This window comes from Arvicanthis niloticus, chromosome 22 (genome assembly GCF_011762505.2).
Source record: "Arvicanthis niloticus isolate mArvNil1 chromosome 22, mArvNil1.pat.X, whole genome shotgun sequence".
NCBI classification, from domain to species: domain Eukaryota; kingdom Metazoa; phylum Chordata; class Mammalia; order Rodentia; family Muridae; genus Arvicanthis; species Arvicanthis niloticus.
This window is the reverse complement of record NC_133429.1, coordinates 38,047,391-38,073,683: the sequence shown is the minus strand read 5'-3', so window position 1 is coordinate 38,073,683 and position 26,293 is coordinate 38,047,391. Positions and strand designations below refer to the sequence as shown.

General features: G+C 42.0%; 2 protein-coding genes across 6 annotated transcripts in view; both read right to left on the bottom strand.

Annotated features, from left to right (window-relative positions):
- Ptprb (protein tyrosine phosphatase receptor type B) overlaps nucleotides 1-9,460 on the bottom strand; it is a 108,769-nt gene extending 99,309 nt beyond the window's left edge. The window contains exons 1-2 of the mRNA XM_076920258.1: nucleotides 9,331-9,460; nucleotides 7,434-7,829 (exon numbers count right to left, since the gene is read on the bottom strand). Of these exons, the coding sequence (XP_076776373.1) occupies nucleotides 7,434-7,829; nucleotides 9,331-9,385 (451 nt within the window). The 5' untranslated portion in view covers nucleotides 9,386-9,460. The remainder of the gene's footprint in view (nucleotides 1-7,433; nucleotides 7,830-9,330) is intronic.
- Nucleotides 9,461-10,020: 560 nt separating this feature from the next.
- Ptprr (protein tyrosine phosphatase receptor type R) overlaps nucleotides 10,021-26,293 on the bottom strand; it is a 234,994-nt gene continuing 218,721 nt past the window's right edge. For 4 of the 5 annotated variants that reach the window (XM_076920261.1, XM_076920262.1, XM_076920264.1 and 1 more), the window contains one exon: nucleotides 11,004-11,246. In XM_076920261.1, the coding sequence (XP_076776376.1) occupies nucleotides 11,153-11,246 (94 nt within the window). In that variant the 3' untranslated portion in view covers nucleotides 11,004-11,152. Of the gene's footprint in view, nucleotides 11,247-26,293 lie in introns of all 5 variants that reach the window. The other variant, XM_076920260.1, reaches the window with a different exon arrangement.

Genomic DNA, 26,293 nt, shown 5'->3' with positions numbered 1-26,293 from the left:
AAGAAAAATCATTCTCATGTTTTACAAATTTTATGTGAATTCTTCACATACAATGATCTTGTTTTGAAATAGGCTATCATAAGACTGAGACTGTATCTGTCCTAGAACCTGCTATGTAGCCAAAGGACATTAATCATCCGGCCTCTTCTTCCTAAGTGCTGATGTTATATGTGTGGACCAACATGCTTGGTGTGTATACAGTGTTAGCGCTCAAACCCAGGACATGATACAGGCTAGGGTAGGCAAGAATTTTTCTAACAGCCACATTCCCAGTACCATATAAAAACAGTTTTTATGTAGTAAGTAAAGGCCCTTCAACAAGGAGCACGTGGGTAGATTTAATGCTATAAAAAAGCCACGATCCCCTCAGCAAGTGACAATACCTATTTGCCCTGTCTCGCTTACCCACCCTTCATCCAACCGCCAATTTTATATGGTGGAGGGAGGGAAAGTAATGGACACTTCTCTATGAAAGGCCAGTACTGTATAGATGACAGAGTTCAAGTTCATTCTGTGAATACCTAGGTCACTAAATTGCTCTCCGGAGTGATCCATGGGTCTCCAAAGATCTACCCAGACTCCTGAGCTTAGAGCACTCAGACCACAGCAGTGCCGTGGGTCATAGCTTTTATCAGCTTCTAAAAAAGGTGTTAAAGAGAACGGCACTTTGGCACTTCGAGAATCTCTGTTAGTGACTTGCCTGCATCCTGAAGAACTGTGGCTCCTGTACCGTTAATAGCACTTATTTCTTTAACCATAATGTAAACACTTATGACAGGGACATTTGCGTTTTTAATTTAACCAATGTGTAAAACATAAAATTATATGTTCATGGAGTGTTACTGATGTTTAGATTCCTGCATATGTATGATGATTCAATCAGGTTAACTTTACCTCCTCCAACATCTTTTCAAATTTTATGGGGTAGATATTTAGAATCACTTCTTTTAACTTTTTGAGACAGTCAGTACATTCTTTATTACTGCTGGCTGTCAGATAGCACATCAGAATGTCTTGTTCTTGTCTAACCATGACAGTGCAGTGCCTGCTGGTGGGAAGTGTTTTAGTTCTGTGAGTCGTCAAGAATGTTGAATTTTCTTCTCTCTCTCTCTCTCTGTCTCTCTCTCTCTCTCTCTCTCTCTCTCTCTCTCTCTCTCTCTCTCTCTCTCTCTCTCTTCCAACAGGGTTTCTCTGTGTAGCCCTGTCTGTCCTAGAACTCACTCTGTAGACCAGGCTGACCTCAGACTCAGAGGTCTGCCTGCCTCTGCCTCCCAAGTGCTGGGATTAAAGACATGCACTGCCAAGCAAGGCTGTTGTATTTACTAAGTTACAAATCTTTTGAAAGAACAGCTGCTGGTTTAGGATATATGAACCGGTGGGCTGAATTTTCCATATTGAAAACCAACCAAACAAACATGAAAACATTGGTTCACCTCATCATGATCAAAAAACCAACAGTGTTCTTATGTCTGTGACAGGCTCCCAGGCGATGCCACTGCTAGGCTTTAACTCACGGTGTAGCAATATTTTAGGGAAAAGCTAAAACAAAGGATTGGAAAATTCTGGAAAGGATTGGCCAACAGCATATGCGTGGGTGTTTCACTGGCTTTGGAGATGTCGAGTTGCCGGGAATATAAACCCCAGAAAATCCTGTAACTTTGAGGACTGTGGGCTTTAAGACACTGAACAACAGTTTACTTTTTATTACTTCATCCCTTGTTCGTTAACATCGAACAACTATTTATTAGGCAACTACTATGTGTCAAGTAGCCCCTCTTAAAGAAGGAATGAACTTCTACTTTGTAGTCAGCCTTATTTGTCCCCATTGGAGCTCCATTTCCTCCCGTCCTCGTGTTACCTGACTAGTAGATTTCACATAGCAGTGCATATGCGTGAGAGGGGCTAAGGGGCAAAGAATGTTCTCTGCAGAAGAGACCCAGTACGACTTAACAAGATATAAATAGATATTCTCACAAAAGTTAATGAAGTAACCATGATAATTCAGTAGTCTTTCCCTGAGATGCAGAAGGGCTGTGCAGAAGGCTTTGTACACAGGTATGTATATGTATATATATATACATATACACATTACATTATAATATGTATTACATATATGTATATATGTGTATATATATACACACATCACATTATATATATACATATTATATATACTACCCTAATATATATAATATAGTAATATATAATATAAAATATATAATATATTATACTATAATATAATAATATATAATATAATATAATATATAATATATATAATACCATAATGCCTTTTACAAGTATACTTACATTTGATCTGAATTTCAAATGTAAGTGGTTATCCATGTTTATTGTCTGCGACTTTCCTTAGATATCTACCAAGTCTACACTTTGATAGCTTTCTGGATGCAACTTTCAGTTATTTATTTATTTTCTCTTCATACCATTTAATACTGTGACTGCCTTGTGCCAGGGTTACACACTCTGCACACAGACCAGAGAGTAAGCTCAAGGTGCTTTCTCAGAACAGATTCGGCCATCGTTCTTCTACCTGAGGCTTCTTCACTGCTATCTTGAGAGCAGTGTCCATTTCTCAGGCTTGAGTTCTGAGTTTAGAGTCTAAGTGTTCCCTTCAGCAGGCATCTGTCAGTGTGGGGATGCAGAGTCCAGCATTTCTGTCACTTCCTGCTTTGCCCAGTGCTGAATCTCTAAGTTAAGGACCACCCAAAACAATTTTATTTCTCAGACCCTTTTAAAAAGTAAGGATGGGTTACAGCCAAATTCAAGCTTCCAAAGACTTAGTATGCGATTACATTCTCTCTCTCTCTCTCTCTCTCTCTCTCTCTCTCTCTCTCTCTCTCTCTCTCTCTCTTTCTCGGCCAGGCTGTGCTTCCTTTACTAAAAAAATCGTTGGTGAGTTCTTATCATAAGAACTTGAAAAAAATAAATTAGTCAACACGCACAATTAGTGGGTGAAACCGGACTCTCTCAAAGTTGGATAAATGTTCAAAACTTTCTGGAGACATGTTCTGCAAATAACGTTGAAGATGTTACCATTGCATACAGCTTTGGGCTTTTATATGGAGGGAAAAAAAAACCTCAGTCTTCTGCAATTGTCTTTAATCATCCTCATGTATTTTTAAAAAATACCTCAGGCCAAACATATGTATTATCCATTTAGGCCACCCTCCCCCTCTGTTTTTTGTCAAGGAAATATTTAAATCTAATATCTCCTTATTTTGTGTCTGTATGTTTAACTGGTATGATTTAAAAGCTAGAGAAACTCTAGTCTGAGCATTCAGCTCCCGTGTCTTATGACTTTTAAGTCAGTAGTTTGTAAAGATAACTGGTGTCTGAGCCACCTTGAAAGCTTGCTTGTCTTAGCCTTACTCTAGAAACTGTGATTCACTGTATTTAGTGTGGGTCTTAGGTTCTGCATTGTAACATAGCCCCTGGGTGATTATTGTCTATGGCTTTAGCCACATTATACGATGAATCAAAATGGAGTCCTGCTCTTGCTGTCTCATGTTCTCTCTCTCTCCCTCTCTCTCTCTGTTTCTCTGTCTTTCACTTTCTCACTGTCTCTGTCTCTCTCTGTCTCTATCCATCTCTGACTTTGTCTCTCTCTTTCTCTCTGTGTCTGTCTGTCTGCTTCTCTATCTCTTTCTCCCTCTCTCTCCCTCTCCCTCCTTTCCTCTCTCTCCCTTTCTCTCTCTCTTCTCCCCTCTCCTTCTCTCTCTTCCATTCCCTCTCTTCTACTTTCCAAGTTCTGGAATTAACAGTGTTACAAACCAGGAAATGATATAATTTCTTATGTGGGTATTGAAAGTTTATTAAATAGATGAGAAGAAAGAAAATTCTTGTTATAAATATACAAGGCTCTCCAAGTAAGATCATTCTTCTGTTACTAAACTCTTTCTTGGAATAAATATTTGAAGTTATGCAAAAAGTAGTAGATCTTTAGGTGTTTGGGTGTCTATAGTATCTTCTAAGATTCTGTGGAAGGCTGAAGCCGTTTCCCAATCCGTGAAGGGAAGATCTTTGGCAAGGAAAAGTTCTTACACAATGGAACAATATGTTAACGCTATTTTTAACATTTTATTGTGCCATTGATACTACATTGTTCTCACGTTACAGTGAAATTCTTCTTAGAACACAACTTAAGAGTAGTGGGGCACCCGGTGGGTGTGCAATCTAAAACATTTTTACCCCGAGGCTGGTACTAGCTCTTTGTTAGGGCAAGTCCACCTGTAAGATGCTGTTCTATGTATTGAGTGCCCCAGGTCAAGACCATCCTCTGAATGCTTTCCCAGAGGGCAACCAAATAATCAGACTCAGAAATAATCATTAACTGAGGTAATATTTTTTTGAACAACAATAAGGGCAATAAACAAATTAGCTCCTTGTCTTGAACTGATACAAATAACAGTCATGTTGAATGTTGAACAACTTGGTGCAAAGAGTAACTTGGATTAAAGACATTTTGTCATGAGAGATTTTAGCTGTATTAGTACTTCTACTCTGGAGAGAGTTGCCCAAGATAATGAAATATAATGCGTCTATTAAAAGGGAGTAAATTATGTAGAAGAGCCAGTAATGAAGATAGGGGAAGGTGGTGTACACACATACACACTCCAGATAGTATCGGGCCTCATAAAGGCGCAGGAGAAAGGATGGGGATTATGGTAGTTCAGTAAGAAATAATCAAGCTGATTAACATTTCAGAAAATGTAGTCAGTGAAATAAAAGGCACCCTGAAAAATACATGTCTGAATTACTTTATAAACACACAATTGGAAAGAAAGATTAACTCGTGATTCATACCGACACACAGCATAGTAAAATATTAAAAAGGGAGCAGAACAATTAATATGGAATGGAAAAAGAAATATTAATGGTTCAATATTAGTTTCCAGCAGCCAGATAGCAACAAGTCCCATGCAGTACTGTGGATTCCACTATGAACCCCTGCTTTTCGATGTTTGAAGCAGACAGGTCCGGATTTTGGAGACTATGCCTGTGCTGCCTTCTTGATGACTCAGAACAATAGCATCAGAGGGAAGGACTGTTTTTTTGTTTTTTGTTTTTTGTTTTTTTAAATGGCTTTAAAATAATGATTTGAAAAAATAATTATTTGCAGGCTGGTTTTGGCTGGGTGTGGTAGCACAGACCTGAAATCTCTGTACTTGGGGAGGAAGAGCCCTCTGTAGCAGGATCCACATTAAGTGATCTACAGGCTCGTCTGGGCTGTACAGTAAGAGGTCTTGCATGCAGTGTTGAGGCAAACACATGCCTTGCATGACTTGAGGTTAGAGATGGGTGTTATTTCCCATGAGTAACAGCACAGCTGTTACTTTTGCCTTAGTTTTCTGTCATTTGGGACAGACCGGAACAAACCAACCACAGGGAAGAAACTGTAGAGATTGACTCTATGTACTGCGTACTTTCTGATCAAGTTGAATTTTCTAATAGACTATTGCATTTTATCCTCTTTGTCTAGGTAGACCTGATACAAGAATTGAGATCATCAACCTTGATGTCTACTGCACAAAACCCTTCAGCCAGTATCTAAGTAAGCCCTTGCTGAGCATATGAATCAGGGATAGAACCCTGTTTAAAGATTAACACCGTAGAAAAATTCAAATCAGCCTCAGAGGTGGGTAAGTTTAAAAAAAACAAAAAGATTTAAGGTACACTGGATGCTGATCACCCACATTAGTGTCAGTGCAGGTACGTAGCTCCTGACTCAGAATCTTGAGGTTATTGCAGAGGAAGACAGGTGTGAGGGGATCTTGGGAATCTGTGCTTTTCGTAAGCTCCGCCTTTTCCCCCATGACATTGGTATGCAACCAGCTAGAAGAAAGCCAGTGGCTCAGCACTGGAAAGAATTGGGGAGGACTGGGAAGGACTGGGAATCATTGGGTAAGCACTGGGAAGTACTGTCAAGCACTCTATTAGGGTATGTACACTAGACAAGGCGTTAACTTGGGTTTAGAATGATTTATTACATCGTGATGAACTTCAGTCTTGGTACTGTGGAGAGTCATTTCTAAGTGGATTCTCCCAGTGGTCTGTAAGGCCCACTTATCTTTCATGTGTCTTTCATGTGTCTCTGACTTTTACCTTCCATGACTTCCTGAGCCAAGCTCTAATGGAGGAGCAGATACACCATGAAAGCAGTTAACTTCAAGAGAAGGTGGAGCTGCATATGAACTCCATAGACATTCCTACTTAGGATTAATTATGCACTGAACTAGGAATTTGTGCATGTGTATACAAATTATATATATATATATATATATATATATATATATATATATATATATATATATTTATCATCTATCTATCTATCTATCTATCTATCTATCTATCTATCTATATATATATTTATCATCTGTTGGCACTGATGGTTAACAATTAGAAAGCCTCTGACTACACATTGGCTTTTACTATTTAAAAAAATAAAACAAAGAAGCATGTTATCTCCAAACTATATGAACACTGATCTGGGTTTCAAAATTGTGCTGTAGTACCATTTCTGCATTGTGATGCTCCCTCCCCCCTCCCCCCGGGCTCTACACCTCCTCACCAGAGGATAGACATTTTTACCGCAACAGAATCTATTTTCTTGACCACTAAGTTTAGTCATTATGTGTTCATACTGTGTATTGACTGTATATTCCAATATTTAGTAGTGTTTGATCCCAGTGTCTGGGACAAAAGAGAGACTCAAGAAACATTGTTTTGGAGCTGAGGAGATGACTCTGTAGGTATGAAAACCGAGTTCGGATCTCCATGGACAGCTCCATTAGCACAAGGCTATCCATTGAGCTAATCCCAGCTCTCCTACCATGAGATGAGAGATGGAGACAGGAGGGTTCATAAAGGCTTGTTGGCTGCCTGGGGCGGTGTGTGCAGGGGTGAACAACAACAGATAGGTTCTCAACTAAGGTAGAAGTCAAGGACCCAGACCCAAGGTTGTGCTCTGACCTTCTGACCTGCATACAGGTAAGAAGTGGCATTCACATGAGACTGTACATATATATGCACACACATACATACATACTATATATATATATATATATATATATATATATATATATATACACACATACACATACTCACACATATACATACCCACACATACACACATATATACACATACACATATATACATACACATAGACATACATACACATGTTTTGAAATTTGAGTAAATACAGGCAAAGAAGGGAAGGTAAATGACAAAGGCAGAGAAGTTGCTGACTTTGATGAGAATAATGAAATTTTCCATGGTTGGGTACCATGTGATGTGTGTTAGTTAACGCATGTATCTCCCAAAGGAAATAAATTGGATCCCATGGCTCTCCCTGGGCTTCGAGAAGACAAGACAGTTAGCAGACTGACTTCCAGAACTGATTCTGAAAGGATCCACTCACCTTGCTTCAGACAGAGGCTTTCATTGACCAGTCTCCCCTCCTTGTTGATATCTAATTTCATCCAGCTATCGAGGTATTTATTGCTCTTTCTGACCACTACCTTACGGTTTTGTTTCTTGAGAAAGAGCAAGGTATTTTCCACCTCAAGGAAGCCTTCCTCAGCATGGCAGGTCCATCGGGGTGCCTGGGCACAGGGAGTGGTAACTGCTGGTTGGAAAGGGCCTCTTGAGGAGTTGGAGATGCCCAGGCACAATCCAGATTTAACGTGAAGGAACTTCCCATTCTCAGTTGACAGCCACTGCTGGTTGTGGCTGGTGCCATCGCACGGGCCCATAATCACCTTCTGATTGATGGAGAGGCACTGCTGTTTGCGCACGTGGACTATCTGAAAGCCCTCTGGAAGATGGAAGACTTATGAAGTCTAATGTAAGGGCCGTGAAATAGCAAAACCACCTGCTCATGTGTCAGCCAAGTTAAAAACACCAGGTTAATTTACAGTTTGACGCTTCTAGCATTGCATGTGAGTAGTCTCAGATCTAGCTTAACCCTAAGGCAAACAGATAAGCAAATACCCCCAGTCCCAAACCAACCCAAAACATCCCTCAAACTCAACCCATCAAGCAAGCAACCAGTCGACCAAAACCACCCTCCCAACCCAACCAATCAACCCACCACAAAAAATAAGCAAACCCCAGAAACAATAGACTATCTTCAGGCTGACAATGGAAAATGTCAAGACATCATACGTAGCATGCCTCTGTGAAAGTTGTGTACGCTCCAGTAGGAACATATCCCCTACTGTAAAAATGAAAGGAATCTTGGAAAAGAAACAAAGTCACCCAAAGATCATGGCTTTTCATTGGATGAGGAAAGGCAAATATAGAGTGTGTGTGCCTTATCAAAGCCATCAAAGTCAATTCAATATAAAGCTTGGTCCCCTTTAGCCATTTGGTTCTCCTCGTATTTAGCCCTGTTCCATTATGTAGAAGAGAGAGATATGTCCCTCTCAGTCACAGCTCACAGAGGAAGTAAATATTTGTTTACAAGTTGCATAGTTTAAGTAAACACTTTAAAAATATTGGGCACGTTTATTAGAAGATTAAAAATACAAGGGACTTTCCCACCTTTCCTAGCACAAACTTGTGACTGGTAGCAGACAAGAAAAGTACTGACTACCAGAGGTTTAGTTCCTGATTACCAGAAGCTAAGTTCCTGATTACAGAAGCTAAGTTCCCATAGTCCTGCAGAGAAGCATCGATTTTGTGACAATGTCTATAGTTTTCCACCAAATACTAACACATTTTTAAAAAGATATCACTACTCCTTAAAGACTAAATGCCCAGCTTTTAAACATTCATGGTAAAAAGTAAAATATTCAGGCTCAGACATCATTTTCAATTAGATTTTAATCTAAGAAACCTAGATTTCCCTTGGAAATATTCAATCCTTTCAAATGACAGCTTCCAAACAAAACACATTTCCTTGCTCCCTTTAATCACGTTCCTTATGTATATATTTTTCTTAAAATGAAAGAAAACAAAGCTATAACTTGATTACAACAAGAAACAGAGTGCTTATATAGACTGTTATGTGTAAATAATAAAAGATGTCTGCCCAGGGTTCCTCACTCTGAGACCCATCCTTTCAGGAGTTGAGCACTTTCAGGAGTCCCAGGCACTCGGTCAACACTTATTTTCTTCTAGAGAAAAATCTCTAGTGTGGCCACAGCTGTCTCCTTTTATCCACACCCCCAAGCCCCTTCTCGTCGGCTTTGGCTCTCCTGCCATGGAGACCTGGCTCCTATTCTGACCTCTTTCAGATACTTTCCCAAAGGCTACCAGCCTCCTTGGCTAACTTTGAGAAAGATGTCCCAGGAAACTGAGGGAGACCCACTCACCCAAGCTCCCGAGGATCAAGCAGGTTAGAATCGTCGTGTAAAATTCAGTCTCCATTTTCCACTTAACGACAGTTCATGCTTTGCTTTGGGGAAAAAAAAATTCTCCCAGATAAGAGAGGCAAAGAGTAGGAAGGAAGCGTGCTTCACGGAGAGGGGAAAAGTCAGTGACACACTTCCTCCAATTGAATTGTTTGGGGGAAGTTTTACACCAGTGTCCTTTTGTCTGTTTCCTTAGAAAGGAGGGATAATGATCATCTCTGTTTAAAATGGAGAGCCAGCCTCCAGGAGCCAGAATAAACCCCAGAAAGTCTTCCCCTGCCATCCCTTTGGCACATGATTATGTCTTAACCTCGAGATGGAGAAAGGGAATCGTCATGTTAGATAATTGGGTCTTCCTGAATCAGGGCTTCTTTACAGGTGATATGATTCTGCCCTATCTACGTAAGCCATGTAATTGATGGGGTCTGTGACAAGTGATATAAAGACATAAACATGTACAGTTTGTATAATGAGATGCTGGCGTCTATAAGGAAAACCACATAATGACGGCCCTCCGAGATCGTTATCTCTCAAGTGATTACAAGATTGCAATTGGAGAGAGTCACCTCCCTCCAGAAGGAAAAGACTAAAATTAAATCCATCATATTACCTACTTCACTTTACCAGGAGTAAGTAAAGAAGAGGCTTCACTCAATATTTACTGTTGAGTCGTTTATTGGGAGTACGAAAGAAAGTCAACTTTGCTGCATTGAAAATTCATATCTGAGCAGGACATCTCATGTTTGCTGGGTGTGATTTTTTTTTTTTTTGCCTTCATTTGTCTCTTGAGGAAGGAAATCTTTTAGAAATGTAAGGTCGTGCATGACTGGTGCTCTCAGAAAAACTTTTGGGGATGAAACAGGTTGGAGCACCCCCAAAGGCACCTGCTTCTTATTGGGAAAGAGATGCCAGGTAGACACTGTATTCAAAAATCTCTTCTTAGTAAAAGAGAGACAAGTATTTAAAATTATTGATACTTTATAGTTACTATAAATTTGTTTATCCCCTTTTAAAGTAAAACAAGTCACAATGTAGAAATATAGTAGTTAGTGTTGTGGAACAGGGGCCACCTCTATACCTAATAAGAGGATATATATGTGTACATATACTTATAATATACACATATATATCCAATGACAATCATTGTGCTCTGTAATTGATTCATAAGAGATACTATAAATACATACTTAATAGATATAATCAAGACACATGTCCATATAAAATAGTCACTGCATTTGATGTTTTTTTTTTCTTCAAAAACAAAAATCCGTCTTGGTTAAAAATCCATTGTCAATCACTGGCAACTTGAGCAGCAAGATTCTGGTAACTGAGATAGGTAATAGCCACTTAAAACAGGTACAGTTGAACAGCTGACAGTCCAGTGCACGAGACAGGCTTTATGAATATTAAAGCATCTAAACACGGGGTAATGGCATCTTCAGCCTCTCCTCCGGTCCTCAAAAGGACAGTCTTTGAATATCACACACGTAGATTCTGTGCGACGGAGAGTCGACACAGACAAAACAAAATCCTCCTCAGGATTGTCATACCTCCATCAGCACAGGACCTTCAGAGTAACCGGGGCGGGGACGGGGGATGCCTACGAACACAGTCCTATACACAAAGGTTGGCAATCTTTCATGCTGCCATATCTTCCATAACCTGTGCCTCAGGCTGGCTTTAGAGCCTCCGCATCCGTTGCAGGGAGCTCCGTGCAGGAGCTTTCAGTGGGTAATTGGATGAATCACCCGTGAGAGATTGACGCTCCGGTGAATCGTCAGGGTCACTGGACAGTTTCTGGTGAAAGTCTGCTCTCGAACAGGCACAGAGCGTGGTGCACGAATTCATACTGCTCACTGGTTTGGACCATACCACCCCTGCATGGAAGAAATCATAAAACCACTCAGTTTTGCTGATACCTTATAATACTGTAACCTAAACACGACGCTAGAATGAGAGTCTTATGCCAAACAGGCAGAATAGCTGATCTAATGATTTTTTTTTTTTTGAAACTCTTCTTACCATCCTGGCTGGCAAAGTTATTATGTCAGTGCAGTCCCATTCTGTGTACCAATGCTGTAAAACGGTGCATCATGCATAGGTTAGTGATAACAATGACGCTGGTGTGAACAAGCCTACCTGCTGACAACTGTAATTACTGTACATTTCCTAGGCATGGATCATGCTAACTTTGTTGATAGCATTGGTATTTGCTATGCTTCTTAGTGTGACTTAGCATGTACTCAGACTTCAGTGTTAAGGGTTGACTGGAGAACTGTATGCCATGGTAGGGCAGCTACTGCATGCACCCCATAGCTATTGCACCTCTTGACGGCGCCATCTTCTCTTGAGCTTCCATTGGCTCCTGGTGGCTTTGGGAAAAGCAGGAAATGCTTACATATAGCAGTCATCTAGTTGTGTGGTAGGTCATGCTCTCCAGGCTTTTACATGTAGACCATATAATGTTCGTACAACAACAAAGCTGTCTAATAATATGTTTTTCAGGACATCGCTCCATAATTAAGCAACACTTGACTCTCTCTCTTTCCATATATATATGTGTGTGTGTGTGTGTGTGTGTATGTGTATACATATATATATGTGTGTATATATATACACATATATACATATATACATATATACATATATACATATATATGCAGTCATATATGTATGTATATGTGTATACATGTATATATGTATACATACACACACATATATGGCTCAATATAATGCCATGTATTCTAAGTACCTGATTATTTATTTTAGTATTTTGAGACAGGATCTCATATAGTTTAGGCCAGTATTGAACTCACTTTGTGGCAGAGGATGACCTTGAACCTTGATCCTCCTGCCTCCCGGAAGTGCTTTTACCTACGTACTCTTAGCAGGGTAATGGTAGAACCTTACAGATAAAAACTTGGTCTCTGGAATGGGTCAGACCACCCAGCTCAAACACTTCTTGTGCTCATTTTTAAAGGCATTCATTCTCTTGGTTTTTATTCTCTGCTCTGTTCAAGCAAGACGATGGCTATGCTACAGTTAGGAGCATGAGGTCAACTCAGAGCAGCTGGAGTGGTAGTATTAGTTCACTGGAGCCTTATCCATCCTGTTCAAATGCATTATCCACTTGGGTTAAACGTGGCGGAAGAAGGTTAACAAAACACAGCTGAGCTGTGATCTAGCTCTCTTCCTACGAGTCAAAGATCTACTGTAAATCGGTTTGTTGAAGGTTATTTGGGCAACAACCAGCCTTTGGGTGTGCTGGGCATCTCGACACAATGGTGGGAGGGTTCGTCAGCTGGCTGGAAGCTGGGAATTGGCTCCTGCTTTTCCTCTTTGTTGGGGTCATTGTCATCAGGGCTGTCCAGCATCCCCTGTGACACAGATCAGTGGGGGCAGCTGCTCAGTGTGGAAATTGCTCTTCGTCCTATCTTCATATACACAATACTTTAATCACACTTCCTCCTAGGGTGATGGTTCTTTCAGCTTGACAAAATTGTCAGACCCTGCTGTCAAAGCTAACCAATGTCTCATCTCACAGAAGAGTTACATGATAGCAGTGGTCTGAATTCTTCTAATCTCTCTCCTAAACTGTTCAGTCACACAGTGAATCCTATTTTAGTTTCAATCCTTATCTAGTTGTATTTTTTTCCCTAGTGGTGGTTGGTACTATTCAAAAATAGTTTTCAGACTACGAAGGCACTCTTTGCGGCCACTGTCACATGACTTCTGGTTAAGGATAACTGAAACTAGCCTTGCCTATCGGCTTCCTTAGCCTGCCACACAACTAAAGCAACAAGGTTACATCCTTGAGCCCAACAGTGACTCCTCAGGCAGGTTTGACACGGTGCCAAAACCATGTATTCAGCAAGAAACAAAGAGGTTGGTTTCCTGAGGTAGCAAGTTCTGTGAAGAAATATTACCACAGTCTTTCCAACGGGAGCTGTACATTTTGTTTTCCAAGCACTGGGCTGGTCAGAACATGACACCAGAAATGGCAACTAAGGAGCCAAGCTCTTTTCCTAGTTGCGTGATGACGTCTGGGAAAGTTTTAAAAACAAAACAAAGCAGGTGTTCAGGAGATGCTAGTCTAGACTGCAAAGCCTGGGAGATGCAGCCACAGTAAATACTAGGGCAGCTGCAGGGCACCGAGAGGCACCTCCCTTCCTTTGACATTCCCTCAGAGAATGGATACTCTTACGTCAAGCTGTGGGCTGTAAGTGGGACCTCTGTGTGCACTGCCTCTCATGGGCACTGACTGCTCTCTGAGTGTCCTCTTACCATTTACCTCACCTTTAGCCAAGATATCCCCTCTCTCGACTGTTCTGTTCAGCACTGACATTTGTATGTCCAGTGGGTGGGCCAAAGGAATCACAGTTGAGGTCTTAGTAACCATTTCACCAGAAGTGGCTCAGCAGTATGTGACCATGGCAGGGAACAAAGTCACTGTGACCAAGGTCTGTTGACTGCAACAGACTCAGTTAACTAAGTCAAGGTTGCTGCAGCGGCCACTGAAGGTGGGGGAAGGGTGGGGACACACAGTGCCCTCTGATAACATTCTTGTGGATCTGAAAGCTTTAGGAAGACCCAGGGAAAGTGTTGTTATTTCCCATTTCTTTTTGGAGAATAAGAACAAAAAGAGTAGCATCTGAAGAGTCCTCAAAGATCATTTGCTGGAATTACTGGCAAAAACTTGTTTCTCTATAGGCTGGGCGGTCAGCCAGCTTCTGGAATGCTTATGGGCAGAGGAGATACCTTTAGAGCAGGCTTCCGAAGACATCAAAACAAATCTCTCTCTAATATTCTCACCCTATTGGCCAACTGGAATAGCCCCAGTAGGTCTCAAGATTCCCCTTGTAGTCACACAATAGTTCTTGAAATGATGAAAACAACCATCAAAGTCCTCATAATCTTTCTTCTCTAGACTAAACATCCTGTGGTTACTCAACATCACTGTGAAGCCCAGTTTCCCTGTCACTCACCAATAGTCTCCTACTTCTCTGTGCTATTTTATGAAATAGGACCTTTCTACAGTGTGGTATCTGTCCCCGAGGGCATCTTGCCAGCAAGCATATTTGCTCCCTTAGCTACGCAGAGCATCGGGGTTATATCTGCAGGTACGTCAGGAGGCAAGGCCACAGGGCCCGGCTGCTGGTCCTCAGCCAGCCTCTTAGGAACCATTAGGTTAATTAAAAGTCAGCAGGATTGTATTTGAATTGAAAATTAGTTTTTTCCCCCCCTCCATCCTGTATTCAAGCTACTGAAAATTTGAAATTACACGCAGAAACTTACATTTGTTCCTGTTAATTTAATTCTTTAATTCTTTGTCTGAACACAATGTTCTTCTGTACTGAATCACTATTTATAATATTCAATAAATGAATCTTCCATATCTCACTCCTATCACTCATAGGACTGAACTTTCTAGACTCTCAACAAGCAAGTCTTATCTTACCTATGTCATTTATTTAATATATATATACACACATATATACACACACATATATATATATATATATATACATATATACACACACACACACATATATATAGTAGTTTTTAAGGTCTGGCATGTTGTTACGTTTCAAACTTGCTATAGTGAAAACCACTCAGTGCCTACAACAAATAGGCATTTAACTAGTCCTAGGTCAAATACATAATCTATCAAGTAAACAATCCAGGCCATGGCATTTCTATATTGTGTAAAAATAAATAAACCATGGGCTAAAAAAATGTTTTCTAAGATGCGTTCCTTAGATGTTGGTTCAGATTTAGGAAGTCATCGCAGTCATCTTAGGAAATATTTAGTAGTTACTTCACAGAAATTATTGGTATATAGGAGGTTCCATTGAACTTTGTCAGAACTTAAGATCTAGGGTTAGTTACCCTTCAGGGTTTATTCTAGGGAAAATACAATTTTCTTTTGTAAGCTGGTAATATGAAACAAAACACAGAACAAACCCAGGAAGCTATACAGAGTGTAGGTCTTCAAGAGAGTTTCATGATAATCTCCCCTCCCCGTCCCCCCCAAACCCCCAAGGCAAGTTTATCAACAATCGATGCTAGGCACCTGTTCCCTCAGACAGGGCTGCTGAAACAGCCAGTTCCCAGTGTGAACTGGTTCCAGAAGGCAAGAGGCAGGGCCCCTCCTATCTATCACTTTGAAAACAGCCATCATCAAACAAAACCAAGCAAAGCTCCAAAAGGCATCATCCGACTGCCCTTTAAAGAGCTGACACTAGAGCACCCATTACCTCCAGTAGGTCATAGCTTAAAGTCAGCCAGAGTGTAGGTTTCAAAAGAGTTCTACAGTGGTTTCAAGTCTGAAAATGAGGCTGCACTGACTCCCAAACTGTCATCCATCAGAGAGGAGGGCGGAATGGAGCTGTTGCTTACCGAGTCCACTATAGAACTGAAGAATTCTCTTCAGGTACAAATTCAGGGTTTACAAAGTACCATAGGTTAAGTTACAATTTGTGTCTACTATTAAATAGGTACTGATCAAAAAAGTCAAGTCACTAGCCCCACAGCTGGGTAGAGGGGAAGGATCGAGGCCAACCACAACAGATGACTATCTCAAAAGACAAAAGGAAAAGACAAGCAAATGGAAAATGGTAAGAGCTTCTTACTTCTACCAGTGGTTGTGTGTTTGCAAAGGTCTGGAAAGCCATGATCCAGGGGACTGAAGTACCTTAAGAGGAAACTCAGTATACACTGTTGTCGAGATAAATCCTGTCACCGGGCAGTGGTGGCACACACCTTTAATCCCAGCACTTGGGAGGCAGAGGCAGGTGGATTTCTGAGTTCGAGGCCAGCCTGGTCTACAGAGTGAGTTCCAGGGCTACACAGAGAAATCCTGTCTCAAAAAAACAAACAAAACAAAACAACAACAACAAAAAAGATAAATTCTGTCTCCATTACTTATTGGGTGTTTTATCTTTTTACATCATCTTTTTGAGCTTAGTGTTTGCATATGCAAAAATACTGAAGCCACACAGCAGTTGGACCTACTTAGCCCTGCTGTGAGGAGCATTTAAAATGCTTAGGGTAAAGCTAGTATCCTTTGGACAAATAGGGTGACTGAGAACAAGCTTGGCCAAGGACAAGTTGGTCCAGGTTGGTCAAGTCTGGATGGAAATGATCCAGATATACTTGTACACAAGGAGACAGAGCTATAGAGGAGGCAGCAGGTGCAATGGGAAACAGTGGGCTTGGAGCCTGGCAGATCTCAGGGATCAAGTCTCACTTTTAGACCTACTAGCTTTTCGACTCAATCAGTTAATGTTTTTTATTGTTGTCCTTTTGAGACAGAGTCTTGTTAAGTAGCCCAGGCTTGGCTCGAACTCCTGCAATCCTCCTGCCTCAACCTCCCAAGGGCTGAGATTACAGGAGAGCTCTGACTTTAGGTGGATCCCTCATCTCCTCCTCTATGATCTGGCTTTTCTCACTTATAAAATAATATGAATGACAGATGTCATCTCATTATTGGCATTAAATGTGCCGGAGCACATGATTGTCTAGCTGCAGGACAAGTCACAGAAACCCCAGGAGTCCCCGACTCCCAGTGTTATCAGGGAGGAGGAGGCGCCAGGGATCAAGAGAACCTGTTAGTACCACCTGTCACAAGTGTGACTGTGCTTTCGGTGGCTTGTCTCATTGGTGATCTGTGGAAGATTTTGTCTGCGAGAAATTTTCCATTGCTCATACCCACAGAGGATCTGAAAAAGCAAAGCGCTGGCCCAGCAAGTGAATGTGTTACCTAATAAGGTTTCAGGGTTTGCAGGGATTAATAGATAATTCACAAATGCTTATCACAGTGGTTGCTATTGCCTAAGTACAAAATAACTGCTGCCTATATTTTTTCTTTGAATCAGTATTCACTTAACACCTGGGTTCATCATTCATAGCGGTTGCTTGGGACTGACATGGTTCACTCCCAAGCCCTGGTGAGGTTCTGGCTATGCCCTCTTGGAAGGCTGGGGTTTGGATACTAGAGTATTTGTTTATCTTGTTTATGTCAAACCCCATGCTCTGGAAACAAAGTAGCCACATCTATTGTAAAGGTGCCACAGGATCTGCTTTCCTTGTGGCCATAGAATAGGAAGACTGTTAACTAGACCAGAAAGGATTCAGATATGCTATCCTTCTAGACACTCCCTCAAGCATCTCACTGGGTCTGCCAAACCCAGAAATCGGTGTAAGCTCCTTCCCGTGCAGGGAAGCACATAGCTGTCAGCTGGGGGTAGATGCAAACTAAAAGAGGGGGGTAGGGGAAACATAGGACTCTCCTGTCCATGCTTTGCAATGCTTTGCAAGTGAGACAGTATTGGGGGTGGGGGGAGACAAGACAAAAACTCTCAAAGCCTCAGAGATATCCAGGAGAGAGCTTTGTGACCTTTTGTGACTGCACACACACACACACACACACACACACACACACACACACACACACAGAGCTACAGCCTTTCCTGCTGTACCGCCCAGCCAGTATCCGGTCTAATCAGTAGACAGAGGGAATTCTGCAGGGGTGACTCACTTCTGGGCTAACAATGGAACTCTCGATCTTTTTGCTTTTTTATTATTTTCAAACCTGGAATTCTTTTGGTAAAGTTTGGTACAGTAAATTTAGAACAAAAGGTGTAGAAAATAACGAGCCTCCTGGGTAAAAGCTCTGATGGCTTTGGCGTGAGTCAAGAGAGGCTGAGTCTGCCCTCCCGGTGCAACGCCAGCTGTGGGGTGTGCCAGCCACTGCACCAAATCTTTCCAGAGCTTTAGCAGATGTCATGTCAAGAAAGGAGAAGAATTTGGATGGGTGGGGTGGTGTGAGTCTGTGATACCAGTATATGAGAGGTGGGGGCAGGATGATCGGGAATTTGAAGCCAGACTGGGCCACATGAGACCCTGTTTCAAAACAACAAAACAAATCTGGGGTGGTGGGAATGCTTTTAATCCCAACACTGGAGATGAAGAGGCAGGTGGATCTCTGTGAGATCGAGGCCAGCCTGGTCTACAGAGGAGGTTCTGGGAAAGACAGAGCTATGTGATAGAGAGACCCAGTCTCAGAAACAAAACAGAACAAAAGAAAAAACAAAGTCAAGGGAGACCTAACACATAAGCATTCCTGATTTTGAACAGATACTTTGTAGTGTTGTGGTGTGTGTTCATGTACACACATGCATGTGTACACACAGAAGCCAGAGAATAACCTCAAACATCATTCTTCAGATACTATCCACTTTAAAAAAACAAACAAACAAACAAACAAACAACAACAAAACCCTCTTGTTGGCCTGTACTTTCAAAGTAGGCTAGACCAGTAAGCCTCAGAAATCTGCATGTCTCTGACTTTATAGTACTGGGATTGCAAGCTCACACTATCATATGCAATGTTTTTTTTTTTTTTTTTTTTAAAGATAGGCTCTCATGTTTATAAAACAACAAAATCAGATCAGATCAAATCAAAACAAAATAAAAGGTAACTTACCAACTGAGCCCAACCGTTCAGAACAGTTTTTTTGAACACAGATACTTTCTGTGAAATAGTACGCTATATGCCTGAAGTATTTGTCAGGAATAGTGACAAGTACTTCAGATTGTGACACAGATCAAGTGACAATTCAACTATAACTCTAATATTTTTTTATGTGGGTCTCACATACACCAGGTTGGATTTGAACTCTCTTTGTATCTGAAAATGACCCTGAACTTCTGATCTCCTTGACTCTACCTCCCAAGTGCTGGGATTATAAACATGAACTACTATTCCTGGTTTGGGTAGTGCTGAGGATTGAGCTGGGGTCTTGGGGCGTGCTAGGAAAGATCTCTCAGTTAACCTGCACCCCCAGAACCACATTGAGCATTGTTTTCAAGATTAATTTTTCTCCCTGAAAGCTATCCCTCCTACCACTGAGTAAGTAAGCTAAAGTCCAATTATCTCTTAGCTGGAATGAAGAAATAGGTTGCCCTGGCAATGCTTGGAAGATTATATTGTGAAACCTGTTTTACAAAGAAGGCCTCTTATCAGGCTCTCAAAACCCAGAACGTCAGGAAAACACACACCAACTTCCAGGACTTCGTCTCTCGATGTCCTGGGAATAAGGAACCCCAAATTCAGAATTCTTGTTGCCCCCCCCCCCCCAATAAGGTCTTTGAAATTCATTTACGAGGTATAGCATCATGGTTAGTTGGGAATATAGAAGTGCAATAGACGTCAGGCTATGTTTGATAACTTTACAATAAGGAGTAGAAACTGTAGACCTGAAATTATTTTAGCTAGATTTTGGAGACAGGGACTATTTGAGGACATACATTGGAACACGACATTGATGGCACACATATTCCTTCTCCAAGATGGGCAAGTTAAAAGAAAAGTAGCCTATCAAACTGAAGTGATCGATAAAAGACATTTAAACAATGACATGCCATCCACCGGAAGTACTTTCTATTTTGCCTGGGAAGCTACAAGTGGAACCATTGGATGTTATTCCACTTGAAGGCCCCCAGGGTAAGAGCACACTGAGCCAGCTACGGACTTCAACAACTCTCAAAAAACCAGCGTTAGACAGATTGCTTCCTGTTCCGGTCAAGGGGACCAAGGAATGTGATAAAGGGCCTTGCATCAAGAAGTTCCATTGTAAGTCTCACTTACCAGATTCTTTTTTCAAATTCTGCCAGTTTTCAGAGGTTATGGAGAAGAGGGGATTTGGGGGAGGGGGCATATAATAGGGAAAAATGTCTGTAATCAGTCTGCAATAGTGCATAGTCTTCTGACACTCACAGGCTGCTTTTTAGTCATTCTCCTGTAATGTCTATGAGGCATGTTCTCAGTGTTCTTGGGTACTTTTTACTATAGACCATCATTACTTAGGACTATCACTGTGTATGTGTATGATGTGTGTGTGTGTGTGTGTGTGTGTGTGTGTGTGTGCATGTGTGTTGGCCTTTGCCTTTCCATCTCATCAGAGTCAGGACGTCTTTATTGTTTACCTTTGTATACGTGAACCTAGGTGCCTCATTAGCTTCTCAGCATTCTCCTGTCTGCACCCCGCACCTCACTGTAGGACAGTGGTTCTCAGCCTTCCTAATGCTGCGACCCTTTAATACAGTGCCTCACATTGTGGTGACCCCCAACTGTAAAATTATGTTCGTTCCTACTTCATAACTGTAATTTTGATAGTGTTATCAAATAGGAAACACAATGTAAATTCCTGGTATGAAGATAGTCTTATATGATGGGTCATTTGCTCCTCAAAGGGGTCATGACCCACAGATGGAAAACAACTGTCATAGGAGAACTTAGATTACAGACACCCTCTAACTGTAATTTCAGTGGGTTTGGGGGATTCGAACTCAGGTCCTACTTCTATGGCTAATGCTTTGCTCATGGAAATCTTCCCAGCCCTCAGCATCATGTTTTTAAAGGGACAAGTGCCTATATTACATTCAGCGTATACATGATTTTCTGCCACGACCTCCCATTGCACCTATTTGAGTCCATTGCAGAAAGAGTTGCCCAGTGCAGGGCTCCTGGTTGATACAGCTCCATAGCCACTGAGTTCTCAATGAACAGTATCTGCGATTAGACGGCTAAGCAAAACATAAATGGGTTTCCCAAGTAATAAAAACTGATTATACTCTGTTCACTTTAATACTAATGTTATGGGTCCTTTCCTTTATCTAATCTATTTTTTAAATTGCCAACTTATGTATGCATAGCAATCTCAATTGGCAAATGTGACCAACTAGAACATCTCTTCCCCTACCGGCCAGGCCAGCAGAGAGTTCCCCATGCTTATTAGCTGCGGTGTTAGGAACATGTAATCTAAACCAGTGGTTCTCAACTTGTAGGTCTCTGCCCCACTGGCAAACCCCTGTCTCCAAACACATTTACACTGCAATTCATAACAGTAGCAAAATGACACTTACAAAGTAGCATTGAAACTAATTTTCTGGTTGGGGTTCACTCATGAGGAACTGTATTAAAGGACTGCAGAATAGGTACCAATCTAATCTGAAATCATCAGAAATGGGCGTCTCTCAGGATCAAGGAGGATACGTGAGTATAAGAACTTACAACTTTGTGCTTAACTTACTGAAGTCTTCTGCTCCAGAAAACAGCAGCCTTTGCTAAACACAAAAAATCTCAAATCTAACTGTTTAAAAATTTGAGAAAAATTAGAAATTTAGTTTAGAGTGTTAAAAAGAAACCAAGTATGTCTGTCAGTATAGGACTCTACTGCCAGCTACTTGAGTGGCTGATGCAGGAGGATCTCAAGTTGAGGGTTTGACTTGGCCACAGAGTGAGTTCAACGCTATCCTGGGCAACTTGGTAGAACTGTGCTTCAAAATAAAAAGTAAAAAGAGATCTGGGGATATAATTTATGAGACTCTATATTCAGAACCCAGTGCTTACACACACACACACACACACACACACACACACATACACATACACAAGAACACACATATACACATTCATACACGCATACAACACATACACATATACATACACATACACACACTCACACACACAGACACACATACTCACATACATACACACGCACTCACAGAAATTCACACACACATTCACACGTTTAGTATGTGATGTGACTCGGGAAACGGGGTTTATCCTTTCTCTCTTGGATTTCCCCTTTAAGAATGAATCCCTCGGTTACTATTTCTGAGGCCAGATATTTTCACAGCATCCTTTTCCTAGTAGGTAGCAGGCAAGTGTTATGAATACCTATTACCACAAATCATTGTTCTTCATGGAACTGAGACTCCAGTAAAGCAACAGCTAAGAGGGATGTTAAAACACATGCAACCACTCCCCAGTCAGCCACTGCACCTCGGGGCAAGGGCATCTTAGCAGAGGGATCCTCAAGCTCACGTGAGTTCCCATCAGCGTCAGGACACCAGCTGAACATAGTACACGTGCCACTGATTTTCAAATGCATGTGGGTGTCACTTCCAAGTCAGAGGATGAAATCTAATTTACAAACATAAGATTCCAAATGCAAGGTGGAGGCCTATGAAATAGTTTACCCCTAGGATGGGGTTTTCGTACCAGAAGGGGTTGGGCACTATGCTCTGCTCCTCGTTTTTGAGAATAGGCTGAGAGACCTAGAGAAGGGAAGAGCTCACAGAGTCTGCAGCAGAGGTAGGGTCTGCTTCGAGCATCGCCTTGATGTATGGTCTTGAGATGCCTGACTGTACATGTCACATGGTTGCCTGTGTACTTTCCCACCAGACTGCCCTCAGCCCCAGTTACCACAGCATCCTCTTTGTCTCTTGATAAAAGCCTAAAACCTCAGAGCAGACGATCCATTAATATGCTTCTAAATAAAACACTCGTGGGTGCCCTGCACTGAATTTGAACTACTTATAAAAAAAATAGCCTATTTTAGCTGCAAATATGCTCGAGAGTATTATTAAAAGTAGAACCACAGACTTATGAATCTGCCACCAGAACTGTGGCATCTATTTATAGAAGCTGCCCGAGAGCCAGGAATAACAGCGCCTTGCCAGAGTCCACTGGAAAGCGGTGTCACTGGTTTGAACTGGAAACACCCATTCAGCCTAACACACTCAGTCCAAAATCAGAACACTCGATTTTATTGCTAACACATAGATTTGAGATTTCAGTACAGGGGACCTTCTCTTGCCTGACTTTGGAAGAACCACCACGTTTTGTAATATTTTTTCCCCCAGGATTTCTGATTCTTCCTAGTGCTCAAACTCATGACTCATCAGCCATGAGATAAGCCCCATATCCAAGTCACTGTCTTGTTTTTTTCCTCAGCTCTTAGCCATCCTTGGCTTCTCTAAGGAAGCGGTTGTGAGATATGAGTAGATTATTTGCCTTTTTTTTTTTTTTTTTTTTTTAGACAAAGATGGAGTTTCACTCTGTAGCCTGTGCCGGCCTTAAACTCACTGTCATCCTCTTGCTGTGGTATCCTGTGTGAGTTACAGTGCTGTGGTTACAGGTGTGAGCCACGATGCCCAGTGTGAGGGGATTGAAGATGCACTGTGCACAGACTTGCAGCGCCAGTGGGCAGAGGCCATTGCCTAGAAGCTGTGTCTGGTGGTGCAGGCCTGGAATTTCAGGAATTTCAAGGCCTGACTGGGCTACAGCGAGTTCAAGGTCAGCTTGGGCAATGAAATTAAACTGTCTCGTCAACAAAAAGCCAAGGGGATATAGCTCACTGGTAGAATGCTTGCCCAGCAAACCTGAGTCCTTGGGTTTTAATCTCCAGTAAAATGTATGTAAGCATGTATGCAGGTAGGCACACATGCATGCACGCATGCACACAGGCAAGCATGCAATCGAGCACTGTAAGAGATCCAGAAAGGCCTTCGGATCTTGAATGTTATCTCTTATACAAACAGTAGTTAGTGATCCGAGGACTGTCTTGTCTTCCCTTTCCCCATGTCATGGTCCCTGTTCAAATTGTAAAATTATCAAATCCTTTCCCCACCATCAAACTTTAGACGAATAGTTTGAATTTTTTATACTTCTTTCTTTCCTACTCTGGTGTTCTTCGAGGGAGTTTTGGGTGGTTAAGTCAGTGTGGGTGAAAGTGGCATCAGTTTGAAATGGGTGTCTGCTGAGGAGGTCTGCAGACCTGTAGCTTCCTTTTCTGAATCATTTCAGAATCCTTTTCTTTTTTTCCTTCTCTCCTCTCTTCTTCCTCCCTTTCTTTCTTCCTCCCTTCCTTCCTTTCTCCTCCTCTCTGTCCCTCCCTCTCTTCTCCTTCTCTCTTTCTTTCTTTCTTTCTTTCTTTCTTTCTTTCTTTCTTTCTTTCTTTCTTTCTTTCTTTCTTTCTCTTAATGAGATGAGGTCTTTCTTATGTAGTCCAGACTGTGCTCAAATTCAGTGTGCAGGCGAGGGTGACTCTGAGCTTCAGCCACTCCTGACAAGACCTTCCGCGTGCTGGGGTTACAGGCAGGTGGTACTATGCCTGGCTTAATGGAATTTTTTTCTTGGAAAAAAAAGAAAAGAAAAGAAAAGAAAAAAAAAGAAAAGAAAAAGGGAAAGAAGGGCTTGAGGAATGCGCTCTGCCACCCACTGCTCCTGAGTTTATTTTGTGAGTTGGATGAGTCATGTGCTTTGAAGACCTTGGTGGAGATATCTTAATGAGATAAATTTCTGCCTGCTGAATAACACGTTCTGGAATGTCTGAGGGATCCTGAGTAGAAGGCTAAGATGGCCAGGGGGATCCCGAAGGGAAGACAGAGGATGAAGACATACTAAAGAAAGATACAATGTAAGGGAACAGAAGCGAAGTTTGTGTTTTTTAAAGACTTTAATTCTCTTGTTTTCCTTTGTCCTACCTTTCTTTCTTTTGACCCCCCTTCCTCTGTCCCTCCCTTCCCCTTTCCTTCTCTTTTCTCTTCAGTCCTGTCCTTCCTCCCTGTCTCCTTTCCTCTCTCCTTCCTCCCAATTTCCCTTCCTCTTTCCTTCTCTTTCTTTCTTTGTCTTTCTTCCCTCTGCATTTTTTGGAGACATGGTCTCACTATAAAAAAAATATCCAGGCTAACCTCAAACTAGGAATCCTCCTGCCTCAGCTTCTAAGCTGTTGGGTATGCGCCAGCACGCCTGGCTTAGCTTTCTTTCTTTTTAGAGACTTGAGTCCAGGGTATGACCATTAGCAGCAGTCAGCTAGCAAGTGGAATCCGAAAGGTGAGCTGAGCTCTATCGGGGAAAACACTGAGCCCTCGGAGCAAGAGGTGAGGGATGGGGAAGAAAAGGAGGAAGGTGGGCTGAAAGGAGGGGGACACTGACGGAAGGGAGAGACACACAAAGGGAGATAGGCTGAGAGTGCCCATGCGAGTGAGCAGCTCCGAGAATGAACTTCCACTCAGGGCTCTTAGAAATCAGTTAAATATATTTAACATGCATATCAGCAGTGATTCAAATCCAAGGACAAACTTCAGATCAGCAGGGAATTCGGATATGTTTTCAAGAGTCAAGCAAGAATCAAAAGTTCTAGCCCCGTGGGAAGACCGCGGTGCCGACAGGAGGCCAAGGCCAAAATTTCTGGCCGTTTGCTTTAGGAAGGAAGGGGCAGATAGAGGAAGCATTTGATAGGATTAAAAAAAAAATACTGTGATTCCTTTCAAAACTAGAGAACAATTTAGCAGCAGAATGTGACTGGGAAAGGGGCACTAAAGTGAGTGGGGCGGGGTTTGGGGGTGGGGTAAGCTCAACAAGCTATAGGGGCTAAAACAATGAGTGGCCCAGCAGGCCCGGGTGTCTTCCTCAGTAGTTGTTTGAAAGGGTGCCTGGCAGGTGTTGTTGGGCGCCCCCTTAGGTGAGAGTCAGTTTCCCTCGATGCACTTCAGCCATTGTTCACGGAATTCTGGAACTAGAGCAGAATTGTGATGGTTTGTATATGCTCGGCCCAGGGAGTGGCACTATTAGAGGGTGTGGCCTTGTTGGAGTAGGTGTGGCCTTGTTGGAGTAGGTGTGGCCTTGTTGGAGTGGGTGTGGCCTTGTTGGAGTAGGTGTGGCCTTGTTGGAGTGGGTGTGGCCTTGTTGGAGTAGGTGTAGCCTTGTTGAAGTAGGTGTGGCCTTGTTGGAGTAGGTGTGTCATTGTGGGTGTGGGCTTTAAGACCCTCATCCTAGCTGCTTGGAAGCCAGTATTCTGCTAGCAGCCTTCAGATGAAGATGTAGAGTTCTCAGTTCCTCCTGCACCACGCCTGCCTGGATGTTGCCATGCTCCTGCCTTGATGATAATGGACCGAACTTCTGAACTTGTAAGCCAGCCCAATTAAATGTTGTCCTTATAAGAGTTGCCTTGGTCATGGTGTCTGTTCACAGCAGTAAAACCTTAACTAAGACAGGGTCCTATGCTGGGGCTCACTTACAAATGTGTGGACTAGTAGAAATTCAAGTCAACATGGAGAGGTTCTGGGCTTA